The 19587-nt window shown below is 33.1% G+C and overlaps 1 protein-coding gene across 1 annotated transcript; it reads left to right on the forward strand.

Annotated features, from left to right (window-relative positions):
• Positions 1 to 11919: 11919 nt before the first annotated feature.
• Positions 11920 to 17880, forward strand: LOC113692507 (protein indeterminate-domain 4, chloroplastic). Its single transcript, XM_027210923.2, has 5 exons — positions 11920 to 12148; positions 12352 to 12577; positions 12861 to 13257; positions 14632 to 15944; positions 17632 to 17880. Exons 2-4 carry the CDS (start codon positions 12364 to 12366, stop codon positions 15914 to 15916), a joined length of 1896 nt encoding a protein of 631 aa, XP_027066724.2. The 5' UTR covers positions 11920 to 12148; positions 12352 to 12363; the 3' UTR covers positions 15917 to 15944; positions 17632 to 17880.
• The last annotated feature ends 1707 nt before the right edge of the window (positions 17881 to 19587 follow it).

Consider the following 19587-nt stretch of genomic DNA (forward strand, 5'->3'; position numbering starts at 1 on the left):
TAAAAGTTTTTGTAGTTTATTAGTTCCCTAATAGTTTTTTTTAATATGTTGACATAGATTACTATCTGAAATTCAATTTTGGATCCATTATTGCTAATGAGGCTCTTAAATTAACATAAAAGAATCGTGAATTAGGCCAAAGGTTTAGCTACTTTGTAGAATAACAAGATCTAATGAGTATAGTTGAACAATTCTCTGTCGCAAATAAATTTAGATATAAAATATAAAAATTCACTCCAAAGGAGTATTAAAGATATATCTTTGTAAATCATATACCAAAATGTTTATATGAAAATTGTGAACAGCAATTTGTTTGAGAAATTTCTTATTTAAAACAATTAATTTCCAAATCATCATTGACTATTTAAACTTGGCACTTTTCAAACATGATTGTGCATTATTACAACGTCAATAGAATTTCTTATGTAATCATAATTCTGACACTTTTAATGAACTGTTTTCTAAATATTTCTTGCAGAAATTTGTTACAAAATTATGATTTTACTTAAATTAGTAGTTATTATAAACTAAATTTGCCACATCATATTTACGTTTTTTTGCCACACATCAGCAATTAACATTTACCTTCTCGAGTTAAACTACTATTATAGGTCATAATTCAAATTTTTTTTTGCAATCTAGTTTACAAAAACCAAACAGATAATGGCTATATAATGAGGTATGGTTGCTTTGTATGGCTGAAATGATCTTTACATTCTTTTGATCTTGAAAAAACTTATATATTATCTCAATTCTAATCAGAATTTGGTGTATTCTAGGAATAATAAATGACTCCAAATACGGTATTGGTTCACTTTCTCTCCTCATTCTCACATACGCATACACCCTCTCAATGCCGAACTAATAAATGTAGTCAATTCCGAACCGAAAATTTTGTTATCGTTTTTAAAAAAAAAAAAAACTAATTCAATTGCGCCCAATCATTCACCCTGATTGCTTTGGGTTCTCGAGTAATATTTTGCTTTGGTATTCAATTACGTTGTCTAATTATTTTTTAAATAAAAATAATTGGTTCTTATATTTTGTAATTTAGGCATTAATACGAGTTTGCTATTAAGAACACAAACATTATTAATATGATGAATTTTTATAAGTGTTTATTTTGCATATTTCTAGTATTTTTTATTACTTAATTTTGGTGTGTTTTAGTCAATTTAAGGGGCTGTTTGGTTAAAGGGTTTGGGAATCACAGAATAGAATGAACCTCTTATTTGTTGCTTGGGTTAAACTTATTGGAATGCAATTTTTGGAATCATTTTTAAAAAATCGGACTTATCCCATTCCCGAGCAAATTGTGAGGTTTTGGACAAAACCCTCAACTTATTCCCTCATACAACATTTATGACAGACTTACCCTCTCTTTCTCTCCATCACACGCTGCACCTTCTGTTCTTCTTTTCCATCAAATTTTCTATATCTTCTTCTTCATCATATAGTCTTCATTTCTTATCCAAAATTTCTTGAAAAAAAATCTAAAGTAGATCTAAATGGGATAGGAATGGGCAAATATCTTCAGCGATAAAGAGGAGTAGATTTCAAGTTAGGGATAGAAATTCGGTAAGAAGCAATGACCGATTGGACAACGACAAAGAGCAGTGGGTATTCTGCGGAAGCTTATCTCCTCCTTTTGTAGATTTACCTGTTTCCATATTTTTGTTTTGACAGGCATTTATTGGGCAATGTGTACATAAAGATTCCAACTTCATAATGGGAAGGTGGTAAAGGCTGAAGGGTTGATTGAGATGATAGGTGAGAATAGTCTGAACTTGTGTTTTGAGAAGCTGATGGTTTTCGGAGGAGGAAATTGTAATAATGGTAATATGGGTGGAGCTGCTGGAACAGAGATCATTGAGTGGAAGGATATTCCCGTGGAATTGTTGTTGGGGATTGTTTCACTTGTTGATGATGATAGGATTGTGATTCTGGCTTCTGGGGTTTGTAGTGGCTGGAGGGATGCCATTTCTTGTGGTCTCATCCACCTCAATCTTTCTTGGTATGACTCTTTCCAAAGGGTAAAAAACGCACCCAAAGAATGCGTTCTTTCAAATAAAAACGCAACTTTCAAATACATTATTTTAATTTTCGTAAATTTGTTTAAATATGAAAAATTGGTTAAATAGCGCATTAAATACAAAACCTACCAGTTTCCTATAAAGAGCTGGTATGTTATGGGCAATTTCAACCTTTTTTTTTAACTTTCACATATTTAATTTATGTTAAATACAAAACATACTAGTTTTCCTTTGGACGCTATTTAACCAATTTTTCCCATAAAGAGCTGGTATGTTTCCTATAAAGAGTTGGTACAAAACATACTACAAAACTTGCCAATTTCCTATAAAGAGCTGGTATGTTATGCGCTATTTAATAAAGAGCCATGGCTTGTCGTATGTGTAATTCTTTTGTTTTATAAGAATTGTTATATCAGGGGTAAATTTGGAATTTAATTGCATTTAATTCCGAAACACTCATCAAACCAAGCATCAGGAATTGGAATGATGCTAATTCCAATGTGTGAACCAGGTTAGATATTGGAATGAAAAGTTTAATTCCAAAACCAGAGTCTATGATTCCATTTCCATTTTCGATTCCAATCTGTGAAACAAGCACCCCCTAAGTGTTACAAAACTAGGTTTCTAGTTGCATTTTGTGGTTTAAGTGAGAAATATTGTATTTTTATGGATTTAAGGGGTTAAAATTTCATATTTTTTGTAGGTTTTAAGGACTCAATCATTAATTGGAGTAAAATGAGAAGATATTGGGATGATTCTTCATGATTTGAAGTGATTTCAAGTGCCGTGAAGTGCAAGATATTCAAATGATAAAATACAATCAAGTTCAAATGAAGAAAAGATTGGCAACTTTGACACATTGTGATATTTTGTCTATAACTTGAGTTACAAGTGTTGGATTGGCATGATTTTTAAAGCACTTTAAAGATAAGATCCAGGGCTACATGTGAGATGTCAAAGTATAATTCACACATTTTGAGGGTCAAAAAGCTGAAATATAGTTATGTTTTTCTAATACCAAGATCTAAAATAGGGTTCTGACTAGTTGAGGGTATTTTGATTAATTCTCAACCTACAAAAATTCTAAATGACATGATTCTTGATATGTTAAAAAGCTACTCAATTATCTACAACTTTCATGTTCTGTGCAAAAGCTAGTTAAACTTCCATTATTGACAAATTTGCAGCTCGAGTTGGTGCAAAAATAGGATAATTTCTAAGATTCATCATAAAAGTGCAAACTTGCATGGAAGGACAAAACGCAGACCAAAACGAGACCTCCACCTGCATTTTCACCCCATGTATTCATATTTTGGCGGCTTCACAACTAGGACCAGTTGCAGTTCAACTTGCAACTCTTTCCTACTACTTTTTTTTTACCAATTTTGTGAACGGATTTCAGCTGGAAAGTGCAAGAAGCTTTTTGAAAATTTGGAGAATCTCAAGACCAATTTTGCACAATTTGAAACATGATTATTTGGAGCAAAATTTTTTATACATAGGCCTCTTGTAAGTTATTTTCATAAATTTGGAGGCTAGAGAAACTACACCAAAATGTAGTCTTTCACTAGAATTCCTTAATTTATTAGCTTAGTGTAGGTTACCATAATTGTATCCAATCTTTGTATATAACTAGACATGAATAAGGTAGAGGATGAAGATTGGAGAGTTTTGGAATCTCATGTGATAAGGATGACTTCTCTCCTATCACTTTATTTATTGTATTGAATCTTATGTTTAGTCATAATACAAGTTTTGTTGTTGATTGTGTTTCCTTTATGTTTCGTTAAGTTTATGCCTTGGGTATGGATGAACTTTTTATGATTATTTGTGATATTTACTTAGTTATTTGTTGCTATTGTTTTCAACTAGTTATTTAGTACTTTTGCTTTTATAATGATGATTAATTGGTGTTAATTATAAAAATCTTAAGTATTAAATTTGCAATGAGAATTGGAATTTAACACTAGTTCAAGGAAGTGTTAATCCTCGGGAGTATACTCGCGAGAATAGAAATGCACAATTGTTGATTTTGGTGGTTTATTCCATATAATTTCATAGAATTTGATAAAATTATAGTTAATTTCATAATTACGAGAGTAGGTACAGATTAAGTATAAGTATAGTTAATTCACTATAAGAATAGGTTTTACATATATTAGAAAATTACACTAAAACGTAGCCAAGATAATAACAATCATTTAACCGGTATTTTCACTTTCAAAAGTAATTAGGTATTCCATAACCCTTGATAAGTGACTAATTTACGTAATAATTGTATGACATTTTATATTATTTTTAGTCACTTTGGTTATATTATTGGAAGAATATGAATCATTTTGGGCTATAATTGGTAAAAAATGCTTTTAAGTGATTAAATGAGGTTTTTATCATTTTTTTACTTGGATTTTGTGTATTTTGACAGTTTTGACACATTTTCGTATTTCGGCTATAACTTGAGCTACAATGATCGGATTAAGATGATTCTTGAACCAATTTGAAGATAAGAGATAGATCTACAACTTTGGTGAAGACATCTAAATCCAGTTTGAAGGTTTTACAGGTCAAAATGCCGAATTACAATAGCAAATTTCTACTGGTCGAAACTGGAACAGGGCAATGAGCAGGCAAGGGTATTTCAGTCATATCTCAGCCTACACAGATCCAAATGAGGTGATTCTTGATGCATTAGAAAGATAACTCAAAAGGCTACAACTTTGGTGTTTTAGACATGAGCTGGTTCAGCCTCTAACATCAAGAAAAGATTGGTTGAAGTTGGGCCAAAAACAGAGCAAGTGATCCACACTCGGATCCACTATTCATCCGAACCCTCGGTTGTTTCTGGGTTAGTGGAACCGAGCTCGGATCCATACGGATCCGAGGTACTGTAGCAGCTCGGATCACAGGTCAGAAAAGGCTGCTCTGTACGCGTAAAACTCAATTTCACCTCCACCAACTCACATTGGATGCTATACATGTGAGAAACATTCCCAGCTGTAAAAGGGAGATGTAATCCTCATTTCTTGACCACCTTTCATCATTAAATAGCCAAATTCATTGCAAAAAGGAGATTGGAGAGATGGGGAGTTCATAGCAGAAAATAGAGTGAGCTACGGGAGAAAGCTTGAAGCTGCAGAAATGTAACTCTTTCATCTCCCTAGTGTTAGTTTAGCTTAGTATAGAGTAGTGTAGCTTTTCCATTCTTGTTTATTATCTAGATTAGGATGAAGATGGAGGATGAAGAAGGCAAGGAAGAAAGCTCATGTGACAAGGGTTGTATTCCTTCCAAACTCTTTATCTTTTGTATTTGATTCCAAGTTTAGTTAATATATAAGTTCTGGATTTTGTGTTCATTATGTGTTTCTAAAGTTTATACCTTGGGTTTGGTTGAACTTTCTATAATTGTTAGTGTTTATTATTTGGTTATTTGACTGCTATGATTTGAGCAAGTTATTTAGCACTTTAGCTCTTGAAATCATGATTAATCTGGTACCATTAATTGTGATTATCTAAGGTGTTGTTTCTGCAATGAAAATTGAGATTTAACACTAGTTCAAGAAGTGCTAAACATAGGGAGTACACTCACGAAAGTAGAGGTGCACTTATGTGATTTTTAGTGATTCATTTCATGTAATTTCATTGAAGAAATGAACTTGTAGCTAATTTCATAACCATGAAAATAGGTATGGATTAGTTATGAGTATAATTGATTCACTACGAAAGTAGGATTCAAATGCATAAGGAAATTACACCATAATTAGCCTAGATGTAGTATTCAATGATCCAAATATAGCACTTGCATGAGTAGTTAGGGATACCACAACCCAAGGAGCTTTCATTTGTTATTTTGTATAATTTCAGTAGGTTTAATTTGTTATAATTCATTGATAGTCTAAATAATAGAGAAGCTTTAGTAGTACCGGTAATTGCAATCTTCCTTGTGGGATCGACCCTTAATACCCTATACTCGCTCACGATTCGTATACTTGCGATAAATCGCGTGTGGGGTATTTAGGAGTTTATAAATGTAAAACTTGATTAGGATGAGCTTAATTGTATATGTATACTCCGCGCACGTCAAGTTTCATAATACAAGTTTTGTTGTTGATTGTGTTTCCTTTATGTTTCGTTAAGTTTATGCCTTGGGTATGGATGAACTTTTTATGATTATTTGTGATATTTACTTAGTTATTTGTTGCTATTGTTTTCAACTAGTTATTTAGTACTTTTGCTTTTATAATGATGATTAATTGGTGTTAATTATAAAAATCTTAAGTATTAAATTTGCAATGAGAATTGGAATTTAACACTAGTTCAAGGAAGTGTTAATCCTCGGGAGTATACTCGCGAGAATAGAAATGCACAATTGTTGATTTTGGTGGTTTATTCCATATAATTTCATAGAATTTGATAAAATTATAGTTAATTTCATAATTACGAGAGTAGGTACAGATTAAGTATAAGTATAGTTAATTCACTATAAGAATAGGTTTTACATATATTAGAAAATTACACTAAAACGTAGCCAAGATAATAACAATCATTTAACCGGTATTTTCACTTTCAAAAGTAATTAGGTATTCCATAACCCTATGAGCCTTTTTATTGTTATTTTTACCTCCTTTTTATTATATGTTTGTAGTGTAGATAAATATATATATATATATTTGCATTTGTGATAGTTTAAATAATAAAGAAATTCAAGTAATACTAGTAATTAATCACCTTACCCTGTGTAATCGACATTCAATATTCTCTGTACTCAATAAACGATCTGTATACTTGTAAAAAAATAGGGTATCTAGATTTTTAAAATTTGGAATTAAGGAAAAACCTTGCCAAATTTATTTAGAAAAGAAGAATATAGAGTCTGGAGTGAAAATGAATTAAAATTACACTATTTTTATTTAAAAATAGATTTAACATAGTTGCTTTGGTTACCTAATATATCTAGATTGTATTTTTGAATCTTGGATTGCGGTGCCAGGCAGGTTTAGGTTTGGTTCTACGGCCTAGTTAGATTTATCAATTCGTGTTGATAGGCTGTCATACGGACTAAGTAGTTTAGCCATTTCCACAACTAACATGGTGAAAATACGGGCCACTAGTAGAAACATAATGAGCAAGTCCTTTATGAATTCCTACTTTAATTTTTTAATTATTCCACCAAAGTCTTGTATAAATTTGATATGCACGAAGGTTCAAATGTAACTGTGCTTTTGTCGCTTGTTACAACATATTGACGAAATCCATAGAGAAATAAAGTACTCGATCGATATGAAGTGTATTTTTGTAAACAAAAACTAATCTTTTTCTTCTTTTGAAAATCACATGGGTATTATTAGAGACAATTCACTAAACTGTGATTTTTGTGACTACTACTATTTTCTTTCACTTTTTAAAATCATATGATAGTTTTTATTAGTAGAACTTTAACGTGATTTTCAATGCACCACATATAATGAAGTTTGGCGATCCCAAGAAGAATCAATAGACAGTTGCTCCTCTTCATACTTTGTTTTGAAAACTTAATTTCCAAACAATAGTTTTAGGATATACACATAGAATTTGTACGACTTATATATATGGACATCTCCATTTCAGATCACACAAACCTAATATCTTTTCATTTTTGTTAAAGAAACTTGAAAAAAATAATAGTAAAACTCTTTGCATTTTTAAATTTGACCAAGGTCGATCAATATGGTTGGTAATTCTGATTGCACCTGGTACTATTTGCACCATAATGTACATATTTATGTCTTCAATCTGTCAAATTTTGTGAATCATACAAGTTAATGAACAATTCTCAAAGTACTCACATGTTGATCAATAGTTTTAGAAATTTGGTTTTGCTAAGAAACCATTTTCACGGGTGACCAAAATTTGGATGCTACTAAGAAAATTATTTTGAGCTGCCAACCATTCATTGATTAAATTGGTCTTTCATCTAACTTTGTCCTTGTCTATCAAAGTTAACTGTATGCATTTAGATAAAACCATACACTTTAGCCTAATAGTTAAGGGAGAGCTTCTAGAATTTTTCCTATTGCTACGTTCAAAATCCGAATTCTGGGTCTCACAGTTAAGGGTGGGAAAGATTAAAAAAAAAAAAAAAAAGTCTTTTTACAAAGAAAAAAGAAAAAAAAACTAGATAAATTCATACATACATTTGTCTGGTCTATATTTGTAAGTTTTTGCATACACCCGTGAATGGTCTGCAATCCGACTCATTGTTTGTAACCGTTCAGTAATGAAAGATTCTATTGTTTGAATTAGTGTTTGTCCTATTCTAAAAACCAAAACTAGTGGAAGTTTTATATGGTAAGTAAGAAAGTTGCTCCCACCAGCTACACGAGAAAGGGAAGTCACTAAAATAAATTTCTAGCTTTGCTAGCACGAAATTTAGCAAGGAAAAGAACAAAAAGGTGACACAAACGATTTTAATTTGGTTTTATATGTTAAGAGAATAAAATTATAAGCTAATCGTAAATGGAAAGTTAATTAATTACCAAATCTGCAGTAAATTTCTTCCAACTTACAATTGGAGGAGGAGGGGCAGGAACGCAGGAAGCAACCGAAGGTTCATGGCCAAGATTTGACCAAAAAAAAAAAAAAAGGTCCATATTACATCTTGTACATCGTTTTTCACACTATATGTGGGATCCGTAAAATTTCGTTCTGTAGTTATACGTTGTTGAAAGTAAATTATACCGTGTGCATACAAACATTTTGCACAAAATCGACCCGAATATTTTTCTTAATAACCGTTCGACCTTGTGTCCACAATTGGCTGATCTTATCTTTTTATTGATTTTAATTTTAAAATTCAAGATGAAACTTTTCCCCTCTTTATTTCCTTTTGTTTTTTCTTTATCTCTCATAAATTCTTTAAAGCAAAGGAGCGTCATAAAAGAGATATATGCATGTATTATTTTGCCAAGTGTTTACTTTTTCTTTTGTACAGTGTATTACCATGTCATCCTTAAGTTGTATATTTATGTGTTTGAGAGTATAACATAAATCCTAACCACTTATTAATTATTTAGAGTCGTAATTTGTCATAATCTTTTTTTTTTAAAAAAATTTGTCATAATTTTATCATCCATTATGACAATATCTCTAGATAATTAGGGAGAGGAGGTTCTCATGTAGCACTTGAAGTTCACATTGAACACTATCTATAGGATCCACATCTTCTGCAAAACACAATTCAGATAGATCAAATCCATAACAAATTTTGTCTAGAAAGGGCAATTATTGGAATCAATATCTTCATACATGTGAAAGTAGTGATCCCAAGAAAGAGAGACTTATTAGTCAGCCGCCGTTGTCGAAATAAAGCAATTCAGTCAATGTATATACTTAGACCATATAGTGTTTTGGTTTTTCAATAGGACAAATGGGACAGGAACGATTATTAGAAACAACCATTCTAAATAATAAATAGATCAAAATTAATACTTAAAGAATTAACTTTTTATACACTAATAATATAGTGAATTTTTTACATTAACAGTTACGAATACATATCAAATGTGCATGATTTGATATTTATATTATGTGACAATGATCTAAATCTGTTAGTATAAAAAAATATTATACATAAATTATCAATGTATAGAAAAATTTATTATGACACGACAAATGTATAACAGTCCATGTAAACAATATTCAAATATAACATTACGTTATTATGACACTGACAGTGTACAGATGAGATAACGCCACATCATTTTGACACGACGAGTGTATAAGAGTCCATGTAAACAATATCCAAATATAACATCTCCCAAATCCAAATGTATAAGAGTTCAAATTGTAAAAATATAACGTCGCTCGGGGACAAATGTTCCAGCCCCGCTCCCTTGGCAACAACACATCGTTGCGCTGTCAAGCAAGGTCTCACGCTTAGCACATCTCACTTTCTCACCTGGCGACCGCAAAGAAAGTCGTTGTTCTGTGAGAGTGTAGACAAATCAGCCGTAACTGAAACCTTAAATGTCCTTTTTTTTTTGGATAATAACCTTAAATGTCTTTAGTCTGCACACACTCAGACACGCATAGCACACACAGTTCCCATTTCTCTTTCTCTAAGTACACACATATAGATAAATATTGGCATAAATAGGAACTTGCACTAGTGAACTTTCACCAACTTTTCTTGTTTTACATAAAAATAAAAATTAATTTTATATATACTGTCAGTGTGTATACTATTATCATTAGATAAATGACACATATGTCAATTTGAATTTGAGATTTAAAATTTGCTCATGTATTATGCATCAAACGATGATGGTGCATATAAAAATTACTCTAAAAATAAAGGTTATTCTTAAAATCACGGTATACATAATAAAGAATTGTCCCTACTTTTTACAGGACTCATGAATAGTAGTAGTTGAAATGAATTATGGGTTGGAACGGTATCTAATTAATTTTCCAAGTAAGTTATCCATATTACATTAAAAAGTTTTTAGATATATGCCAAAGACAATTTTCTTTGTCTAGAAAGCAATAAAGAACGTGTGACAGTTCTTGGAATTGTGCAGGTTGATGTCATTCGAACTTTAACCGCTATTTGGTACCTAAATTTCAGTGTAACACAGTACTTTTTCCTCAGTAGTTGGATTAGATCATTTTTGGGGTAGCGGTTGAAAATAACTTTTTGTCTTTAACTACAAAATTACCTTTTCATTTCTTGGTGGTGCATATATGTGTCCTCGTCCTCGCTCTCGATTTAGGACTATTTCTTTGTCTTGAATTACCGTTTTCATATTCCCAAATCAATATGAATTGATGTGTCTAGAACTCCTAAATTTTTTTTTTTGGGACTTATCCTTTCTGATTTAGTATTTTTTCCCTATCCCGAACCGTCAGATCCATCACTCCCTCCTTCTTTTGGGTTCAGTTAATTGTAATTTTCACTTCATGTTAAGTATGGTACTTCTTCTGTATTTGTCGGAAAGCAATAATGGTTGTGATATCCTCAAGTTCAATTGCTGTCTAATTAGATGTGAATTTGGTTGCTTGTAGGTTTTGCATTTGTGAATAGATAGTGAAATATTAGCAATCACATTGCACAAGGAAAAAGGTCTTGCATAGCATGATTGTATGATCATTTTGAATGTAATTATATGTTGCTCAAATGCAAATAATTACGTGAAAGTCCTTTTGCATGAGCATTGTGGTAAAATGTGCAGAATTTTGTTTTTTTTTTAATCTATTATATACTATGTTTATTTAAGTACAAACTCAACCCATTAATTATATTTACAATAAATCAAACCCTATCAATTAATTCAAAATTGAGTCATCGATAGAATTACACACATCTATCAATACTATTTGTTGGATTTTTCTTTACCAAATCATCTACCACAAACTTAGTACCCATTCTCGAGTCAAATACTCGAATGTTGGCTATGCTTGATCTTTATGCAGCAAGTTCCCCAAATACTGCTCACGAAATAAATGGTCATGTGGTCTAATGGTTTAAGGCCAATATATTTTACACAAAGACAAATTATTTTGTATTATATACTAGGAATTTGAGATATAATTTTGACTACTAGTCTATATTATGATTTTATTTTAATTCTTTTTTTGTGGCAGCTAGAGAGCAAGTGACGAAAGCATTTTATCTCAAACTGAGTAGAAGTAACTATGAAACAAGAGAGACACAGAAGGGTGTTGGGGAGAGGGGCATGGAGGGGGTCAATGGGGCCAATGCCACGCCAAATATGGACACGTTAGGGGATGTAAGCCTAACACGAAGAGTAGGAGAAGCATCCCCCCCCCCCCCCTCTCCCAAAACAAAATTTCTTTTTCTATATATATATTTTTAAAAATAATTTAGATAATAAAGACTTTTTTTTGGCAAAAAAAATTTTTAGCAACGGGAAGAAATTGCCACAAGGGAAGGAAATAAATTCTATTCTTATGTGCTTGTGTCTATGCACGACACCAAATCATTTGACAAAACCTAAGAAGCTAGCTAGCTAGCATAAGCATTTCTTTTTTTTTCTTTTTTTAATTGATTTTCTCGATCAAAGCAGAAGATAAATAGTGGGGAAGAAGCAAGAAGGGTTGTAGCCAGCTAGTTAGCCATGGTTAAGCACTCTTGTTTCTTGCTCTTACAGCCTTTTCTTCTTTCTCCTTTTCCATGATTTTTTGCAGCTCTATTTTCTTTTCTCTTGAATTTTCATTACATGTGGATATAGAGGAAGAGCTCAAGAGATTTAGTTTCTGAGTCTTGAGCTAAGTAGCTTCTGATAAGAGCTCGAATTGCATGTGGGGTTGGTGACTTTTGCAGATTTTGGATTGAATGAAAGACTATTATCATCAGCTGGAGATGAGGAACAAGAAAGAAAGTGAAACCATGGCGGCATCTTCATCAGCACTTTTTCTAGCAATGAGGAATGGAGAAGATCACATCAAAAGCAAACAACACCATTCTGCAGGACCATCTTCATCATCAGCAGCACCACCACCACCTGACCAACAACAAAGGAGGAAAAGAAACCAGCCAGGAACCCCAAGCAAGTATCGAACCAATTTTATCAAGAAATGTTTAATCTAACCACACATGATAAGCCCTTTACAAGAATTTCAAAAACTCCCCTTCCTTTTTTTCTGTGTTTCTATTCAAAGACATTTAAATAAAGGGAACCCTAATTGTCAAAAGTTGCTTTTGTAAATAAATCCAAAAAAAATAAAAAGAAAAAAAAACGAGGGTTCCTTTTATTACTCTTGAAAATTTAGTTTGGGAATGTCTTATGTGAATTTTCTAATAATTTATGGTTTGGCGTTTTTCATGAGTAGATCCAGAAGCAGATGTCATAGCACTATCTCCCAACACCCTAATGGCAACAAACAGGTTTGTATGTGAGGTGTGCAACAAGGGGTTCCAAAGGGAACAAAATCTTCAACTGCACAGAAGAGGACATAACCTCCCTTGGAAGCTTAAGCAGAAGACTACAAAAGAAGTGAAGCGCAAGGTGTATCTGTGTCCCGAGCCGACTTGCGTGCACCATCACCCTTCAAGGGCTCTTGGTGACCTCACAGGAATCAAGAAACACTACTCAAGAAAACATGGTGAGAAGAAGTACAAGTGTAACAAGTGCGCAAAGAAGTATGCTGTTCACTCTGACTGGAAAGCCCACACAAAAACCTGTGGTACTAGGGAGTACAAATGTGACTGTGGAACTCTTTTCTCAAGGTGAAAAAAACATAGATCCATCTCAAATTTAGGGAGTTTTCATCATTGAATTTTAGTCAAATTTGGGCATTTTGCACATTAATTTTCTGATCGATGTTGGACCAGAAACTAACTAATTAAGGCCTAATGAAAATTTTCCTCAAATTTCTCCACTACATTTTTAGGAATTCTAATGAATTAAGTGAATCTCTCTCTCTCTCTCTCTAAATTAAATTTTGTTTCTCTCTTCATGTTTGTTTTCGTGTTGGTTTGTTTTATTCTTTGGATGCTTGCTAGCAATTGAGTGGCAACAAAACAGGAAAAATATGCCTGCACGTGAATTATTCAGTAGTTGAGAAACTTTTCTAAGAAACAAAGAGAAAAATAGTTCATCTTTATCTCTATTCCTCACCCTTCTTGGAACCACCGTTCTATATTTTCCCACACCCTTTACCCTTTTTTCTTTTTCTCATTCACGGGGTGCATTTTCTGCGGAAAAGAATAATCTCAGTTGTGAGGTTTGTTCTCTCCTAAGTTGGCTAGATGTGATCCGTTTCTATACTCTTTCAGGTACCCTTTTGCATAGCCTTCTAGATTTTCCTCTTAATATTAATTTATATTAATTCAAGTGTATATTTGGATGTTTCATTCTTGTGTCAAAGGATCTTTCATCGAATGAGATCTTTCAATTCAAGGCAATGGAGCCTTTATGATTGAGAATTCAATTTTAATTTCATATTCATGTCAATTCCTCTATTAGATTTCAGTTTGGAGGCAATACTAGAAATGGTTAGCTTTTTGTTGATGCATTCATTCTCGATTTTAGCAACTTTTTCACCTACCATCTACAATAGTTCCTGTCTTTTTCCAAATTTATATACAAGGCCTACTTCAGAAATCTCAGGCACTGTTACTCTGCCAACTAAATTTTCAACCATTATGTCATTCTACAATTGTAGACTACCTTTCATTGTTTGATCATCATGACAAATTTTCTTGTCTCTTGTTAAATTACCATTTTACCTTTTCCGTCAAATTTTTGTTTACTTCAATTCCAATAGATTAAATGACTTTCTAGAGTTATCTTAGTAATGAAAAACAATTAATCTTCATGTGGGACCAGAATACCATTTTATCAGGAAGAATTCAACTAAAACATCTAACTGAAATATGCACCTGAAGATGGTGCAGGCACCCTTTTTAACGGACGTGTTTTTTCAACATATGAAAAGGACTATATCAACAACAATTTCACATGAAAACACAGAATTCTTTTCAGTTTTCAAGACTTCCGCAGTTCAGATAAATTTTAAGAAGCATGCACAAAACAAAACACCAATTTTCTTTTATTGTGGGGAGCTTAACTAATCGTTTGGTGCCTGATAATTTTTGCAGGCGGGACAGTTTCATCACTCACAGAGCTTTTTGTGATGCACTTGCTCAAGAAAGTGCAAGGAACCCACCCCCATTGGGAATTGGTGCGAGCCAACTATTTGGTAGCAGTAGCAACAGCAGCACCATGAGCATGGACATGTCTCAAATTGGTTCCCAAATGTCTGCAGGGCAAGATCATGATCATCAGAACCAGCCAAAGGCTGATATACTACGCCTAGGAAGTGCAAGGACTGGGGTCACTGGGCAATTTGATAACCTAATCGGATCATCAATGGGTTCGGCTCTTCGCCCGTCAAAATCCATGGCTTCTTCTAGCTACTTCTTGCCAGAAACTGATCAGGAAGATTATCATCTGGAGAATCATTCTCAACATGAGTTTTTCTCTAACAAAACTCTTCATCATGGCCTGATGCAATTTTCTGATCTTCAGAACAATTCAAGCGCTTCGGCTGGGTCGAGTATTTTTAACCTTAGCATTTTCCCAAGCAGCAGCAATGCTGGTAACTTAGGCAACAACAGTCCCAACAGCACCAGCAACATATCTTCGAGCTTCCTGTTTTCAAACTTATGCAACAGCAGCCACCATCATCATGCAAGTGGAAGTAGCAATGGAGGGTCGAGCTTATTCTCTGATCATCTTGTTCGCCAGCACCTGAGCTCTGCCTCCATCCCTTCTCACTACAGCACTTCGATTCAAAGCAATAGCATTAGCCCATATATGTCAGCAACTGCCCTGCTTCAAAAGGCTGCTCAACTGAGCTCAACAACGAGCAACTCTACCGTGGCTTTCCTAAAATCCTTCACAAGCGGGGCGTCCTCTAGTGGCACAAAACCTGATCCAGACCCTATTAGTTCAACTCAATTTGGAGGCATATTTGGCGATTACAACACTGGAAACCATATCTATGAGTTCATGAGTTCCATTACCGGTCCGAGGTCCTCCATTTTCAGACCATTTGGTGGAGCTCCACATGAGCATGACTATGGATATAGTGCTACTAAGCTCAACTTTGGTGAACAATCTCTGAGACACAGAAGCCCAAGTTTCTCCAACCTGGAACAAGCTAGTAAAATGCAGCAGAATCTTGGGGTTAGGTTTGGAGGAGCCGATCAAGGGCTAACAAGAGACTTTCTTGGGGTTGGACCTGCTGGAGAGCTTGTGAGAAGCATGAGTGGAGGAGGGTTTGGGCAGAGGGAGCATGGAGTGGAGATTAAGCCATTGGATTCAGAGAGAAAGACTGCTCCCGAAAGCCCTCCTTTTGGGGGAGGGGTGAATTTTCGTTGAAGTTAGAAAATGGTGGCAAAAACTACAGGTACGTGTGAATTACTGAGAAAACATTATTGTTTGAGAATGTTATATGGTTTTCTTACTTGGGAAAAAGTTGTCCTTAATTACTTAGAAATTGGGATTCAGTGGCACTTCTCAGGGATATTGTGGTTTAAATGTTGTTTATTTTCCTGCCTCTTTTATCATTGCAATAAAACTTCTCTCTCTCTCTCTCTCTCTGGGAACAATTTATAGTGTCCTTTACTTTGGGATATATACTTTGGGTGCCACTTGAATGTTTTCAGGCTACAAGCATTCCACAAGATTTTTGAATCTTGTGTCATGAAATCCTATTGCAAGATAAATCTTTTTGGTTTATACAAGGTCAAACAGAACTATTTTGGTCTAATAGGCATGTGTGTGTATATATGTATATATATATATATAAACCATACAACACACATCTACAAACACAAAATGCATCTATATTTGTCATTTCGTCATGTTTGGTGGATGTATAACATTTGAAACCGATTTTGCTTTATTGCGCACTAATTTACAGTTTTTACTAGTATTCTCTCCTTGTCTTGATTAAAGCAACAAATGTTTATGTTGTTTTTGCTCTTGGTGCCAGTCGAGGTGGCATTAATTGTGTATAGATACTTAATAAAGTGTCGTTAACCTGGGGGATTCGGAAACAGCCCTTCAATAGACACATTTTTTGTTGACATAATCTAGAAGGACGAGTTGACATACTTAGGGAAAAAGTACAAAGTAAAAGTAAAATCAAGAAATTAGCAATCCGACGTTATAAATTTAGCATAGATATCGTCCTTCTCTTTTCATCTGTATGTGCCAATTCACACGCTCTGAAATTGGGATTTAGAAAACCTTGGCATTTTTCATTTTAGATATTAAAGGTTAGTTTGGAATAGGCCAGTACCCTACATAAGAATGATAGGCCCCCAAATATTGAGTCTCTGCTAGAATAATTGGGTTGTACATTTTTCTAATCGAAGCAGTATTCACATATCATATCCTCATGTTAATCTTGGTTGCATCGTTGTTGAAATTACAAATAAAAAGTTTCCAAGTTTCAAACTTTTACCCAAGGGGGTTCAATCCCCATTTTTTTGCTTTTTAAACTTTCCATCATTTTTCATTTTTTTTCTTACTTTAATTCTAAAGTCTTTTTTGACAACCAATTATTACATATTCTTTAAAAAAATTTTGGGACTCTTATTATTATGTTATGGATTAAGACAAGTGAATGCGTTTCTGCTAAATATCATGCTCTTCTCTATATTCATTTTGCTTAGCCTTTTAGCTTATTGAGATATTCTCTATTTTCCTTCAGCAAACTATTACTTACTGCATAAATGCCATTCTGTACTTATTAATCTACACAAAATATACCTTCAAAATGCTGACTTAGGGTTTTGTGAGGAGAGGTTTAACCAAGAATTGCTCATCCATATGACAAAGTATTAGCCTCAAAAATTGTTGTAATTTAACTACCTTGCTTGATTTTGGTCTTCTTGCAGCTTCTTTATGGAAATACTGTAAGTTTCACTGGTATCATTTTACAATCTTTTGCACTATCATCATAGTGAACCATCCCATATAAATAATGATTTTTTAGATACTTCATTTCATCTGAAAATTTGAACTTGTTCAGCTCTTTCAGTTACATGATGACTTTTTTTTTTTTTTTTTGTTTTTTGTTTCATTAGTTGGCAGGAACTCTAGCATCATTGAAGATGGATGTAGCTTTTTGCCTCTTCTCATACAACTCCAAGAGCAGCTGTCGTTTGAAGAGTTGATTGTCTGGAAGTTCTTTATCTTAAAACGCAAAATTTGCTTTAAGTTTAATTATTTTAGTTTGACGTTCTGAAGGATTTTTTTCTTAAGCTTAAGCAAAAAAATACTTGAGACATGCTTTTCTATTTTATTAAAGATTTTGGGACCCAAGTTTTGGGAAATTTCTTGCGTTGTTTTTCATAGTTATTTATTTATTTATTTTTCTATGTTGATTAGCATTAGAAAAAAAAAAGGGGGAGGAATTAGTTTGGCATCCAGATGGGATGAGAATTCTTATATCCCCCAGGGAGAAAATATTTCCCAGTCAAAGATTTAGATATGCCAATAACCTTACCTCACCTTGGAGCATTTCTGATGGAATAAAAGGGTAATAGTGTTTTTGAAAAGCAAAAGAGCTGCAATAAATTAATTGGCAATAGATTTTGCAGAATGTAGATTACTACTGCATTCCACTATGGTAATGGATACCATAGGTAATTTCTGAATAGATTAATTTTTTTCAGTGTTTTTAGAAGAATGCCTCCCTTTGTGTTTATCTTCCCCCACCTTTTTTCTTACTCTTGCTCTATATATGTGGGCACTTTCAACCTAGCTACATCCATGCTTTGCTTAGTTATCAACTTACCATGTTCTCCTATAAATATACCCCCTACATGGACATTAATGAGAAATTAAAATACTCTAGTTTTTCAGTTAAAAGAAGAAAAATTGAAATGAAAATATTCTTTCTAGCTTTACTTATATACAGAACATTAGTTTTTGCTTCTTCAAGAATTAGGGAATTCTTTTTTACTTTTTCAAACTTTAAGAATCATCTCCAAATGTAAGCCTTTTTTTTTTGGTTCCAAATTGGATGAAATGTTTGAAAACATTCATACTGTACCTTTGTCTGAAAATTTTTTTTTTCCCACAAGTTTTCAGCATTTATAGTTAGAAAAAGTTTTACACTACACTTTCAAAGTAACGTTACCGTTTGACAGTAAAGCAAAAATCCCCAAGAATCATCCTAAATTTTTGACATGGATGGCCAGTCTGTTGGGCTGTCATTTTTCATATATTAGAAGTGATTTCTTTCACCTTCCTAACCGAGTCTAATGTGATTAACCTAGTCATCAGTTTGACCAGAATATAATTCCATGAATAAATTATAAATTAACAGCGATATGGTAAATTTGGGCCAAGTACAGTAATTAATTAGTACCTTGTTTGTATATCTCTTTATGTACTTGAGGATTTTTAGTTTTCATTCATTCCAAAGCAACATCAACCTTAATTTGTAACATCTGCCATTGGGGCAATGATAATCAAATCATGTTGGACGATTTTCAACAATCTATTAATGAAATTTCTTTTTTATCAAAAAATTGTAATTTGTAATTCCCAAGTGTCCCTGAAAATTACTACTCCAACATGACTTCCTTGATTTTTGTTTTTGCAACTTCAATGGCCAAATTTTGTTTTGATACATTTGAAATTCAGTTGGCATTCTTAAAAAAAATAAAAATAAAAATCAGAACATTGGTTTCCAACCACAGGTTTTACAAAATTAATATTTCATACAAAATCATTAGATGCTATATGTGAAATTTAAAATTTGCTTATGTGTCATCCATTCAATTGTGATAGTATATACACTGACGGTGTACATAAGATTTATTCTTTCTAGTTGGATTAATCTTATATATACTGTCAATGTATACACTATTACCATTAGATTTATAACATATGTGCAAAATTTGAATTTGAAATACAAAATTTGTTCATATGTCATCCATCCAATTGTAATAGTGTACACAATGATGGTGTATATACAATTTACACTTTTCAGTTTAGTTTTAGTTGACTTTTAAGTCAAGTAGTAAGATGGG

Source organism: Coffea arabica, chromosome 11e, assembly GCF_036785885.1.
Source record: "Coffea arabica cultivar ET-39 chromosome 11e, Coffea Arabica ET-39 HiFi, whole genome shotgun sequence".
Taxonomy (NCBI): Eukaryota; Viridiplantae; Streptophyta; class Magnoliopsida; order Gentianales; family Rubiaceae; genus Coffea; species Coffea arabica.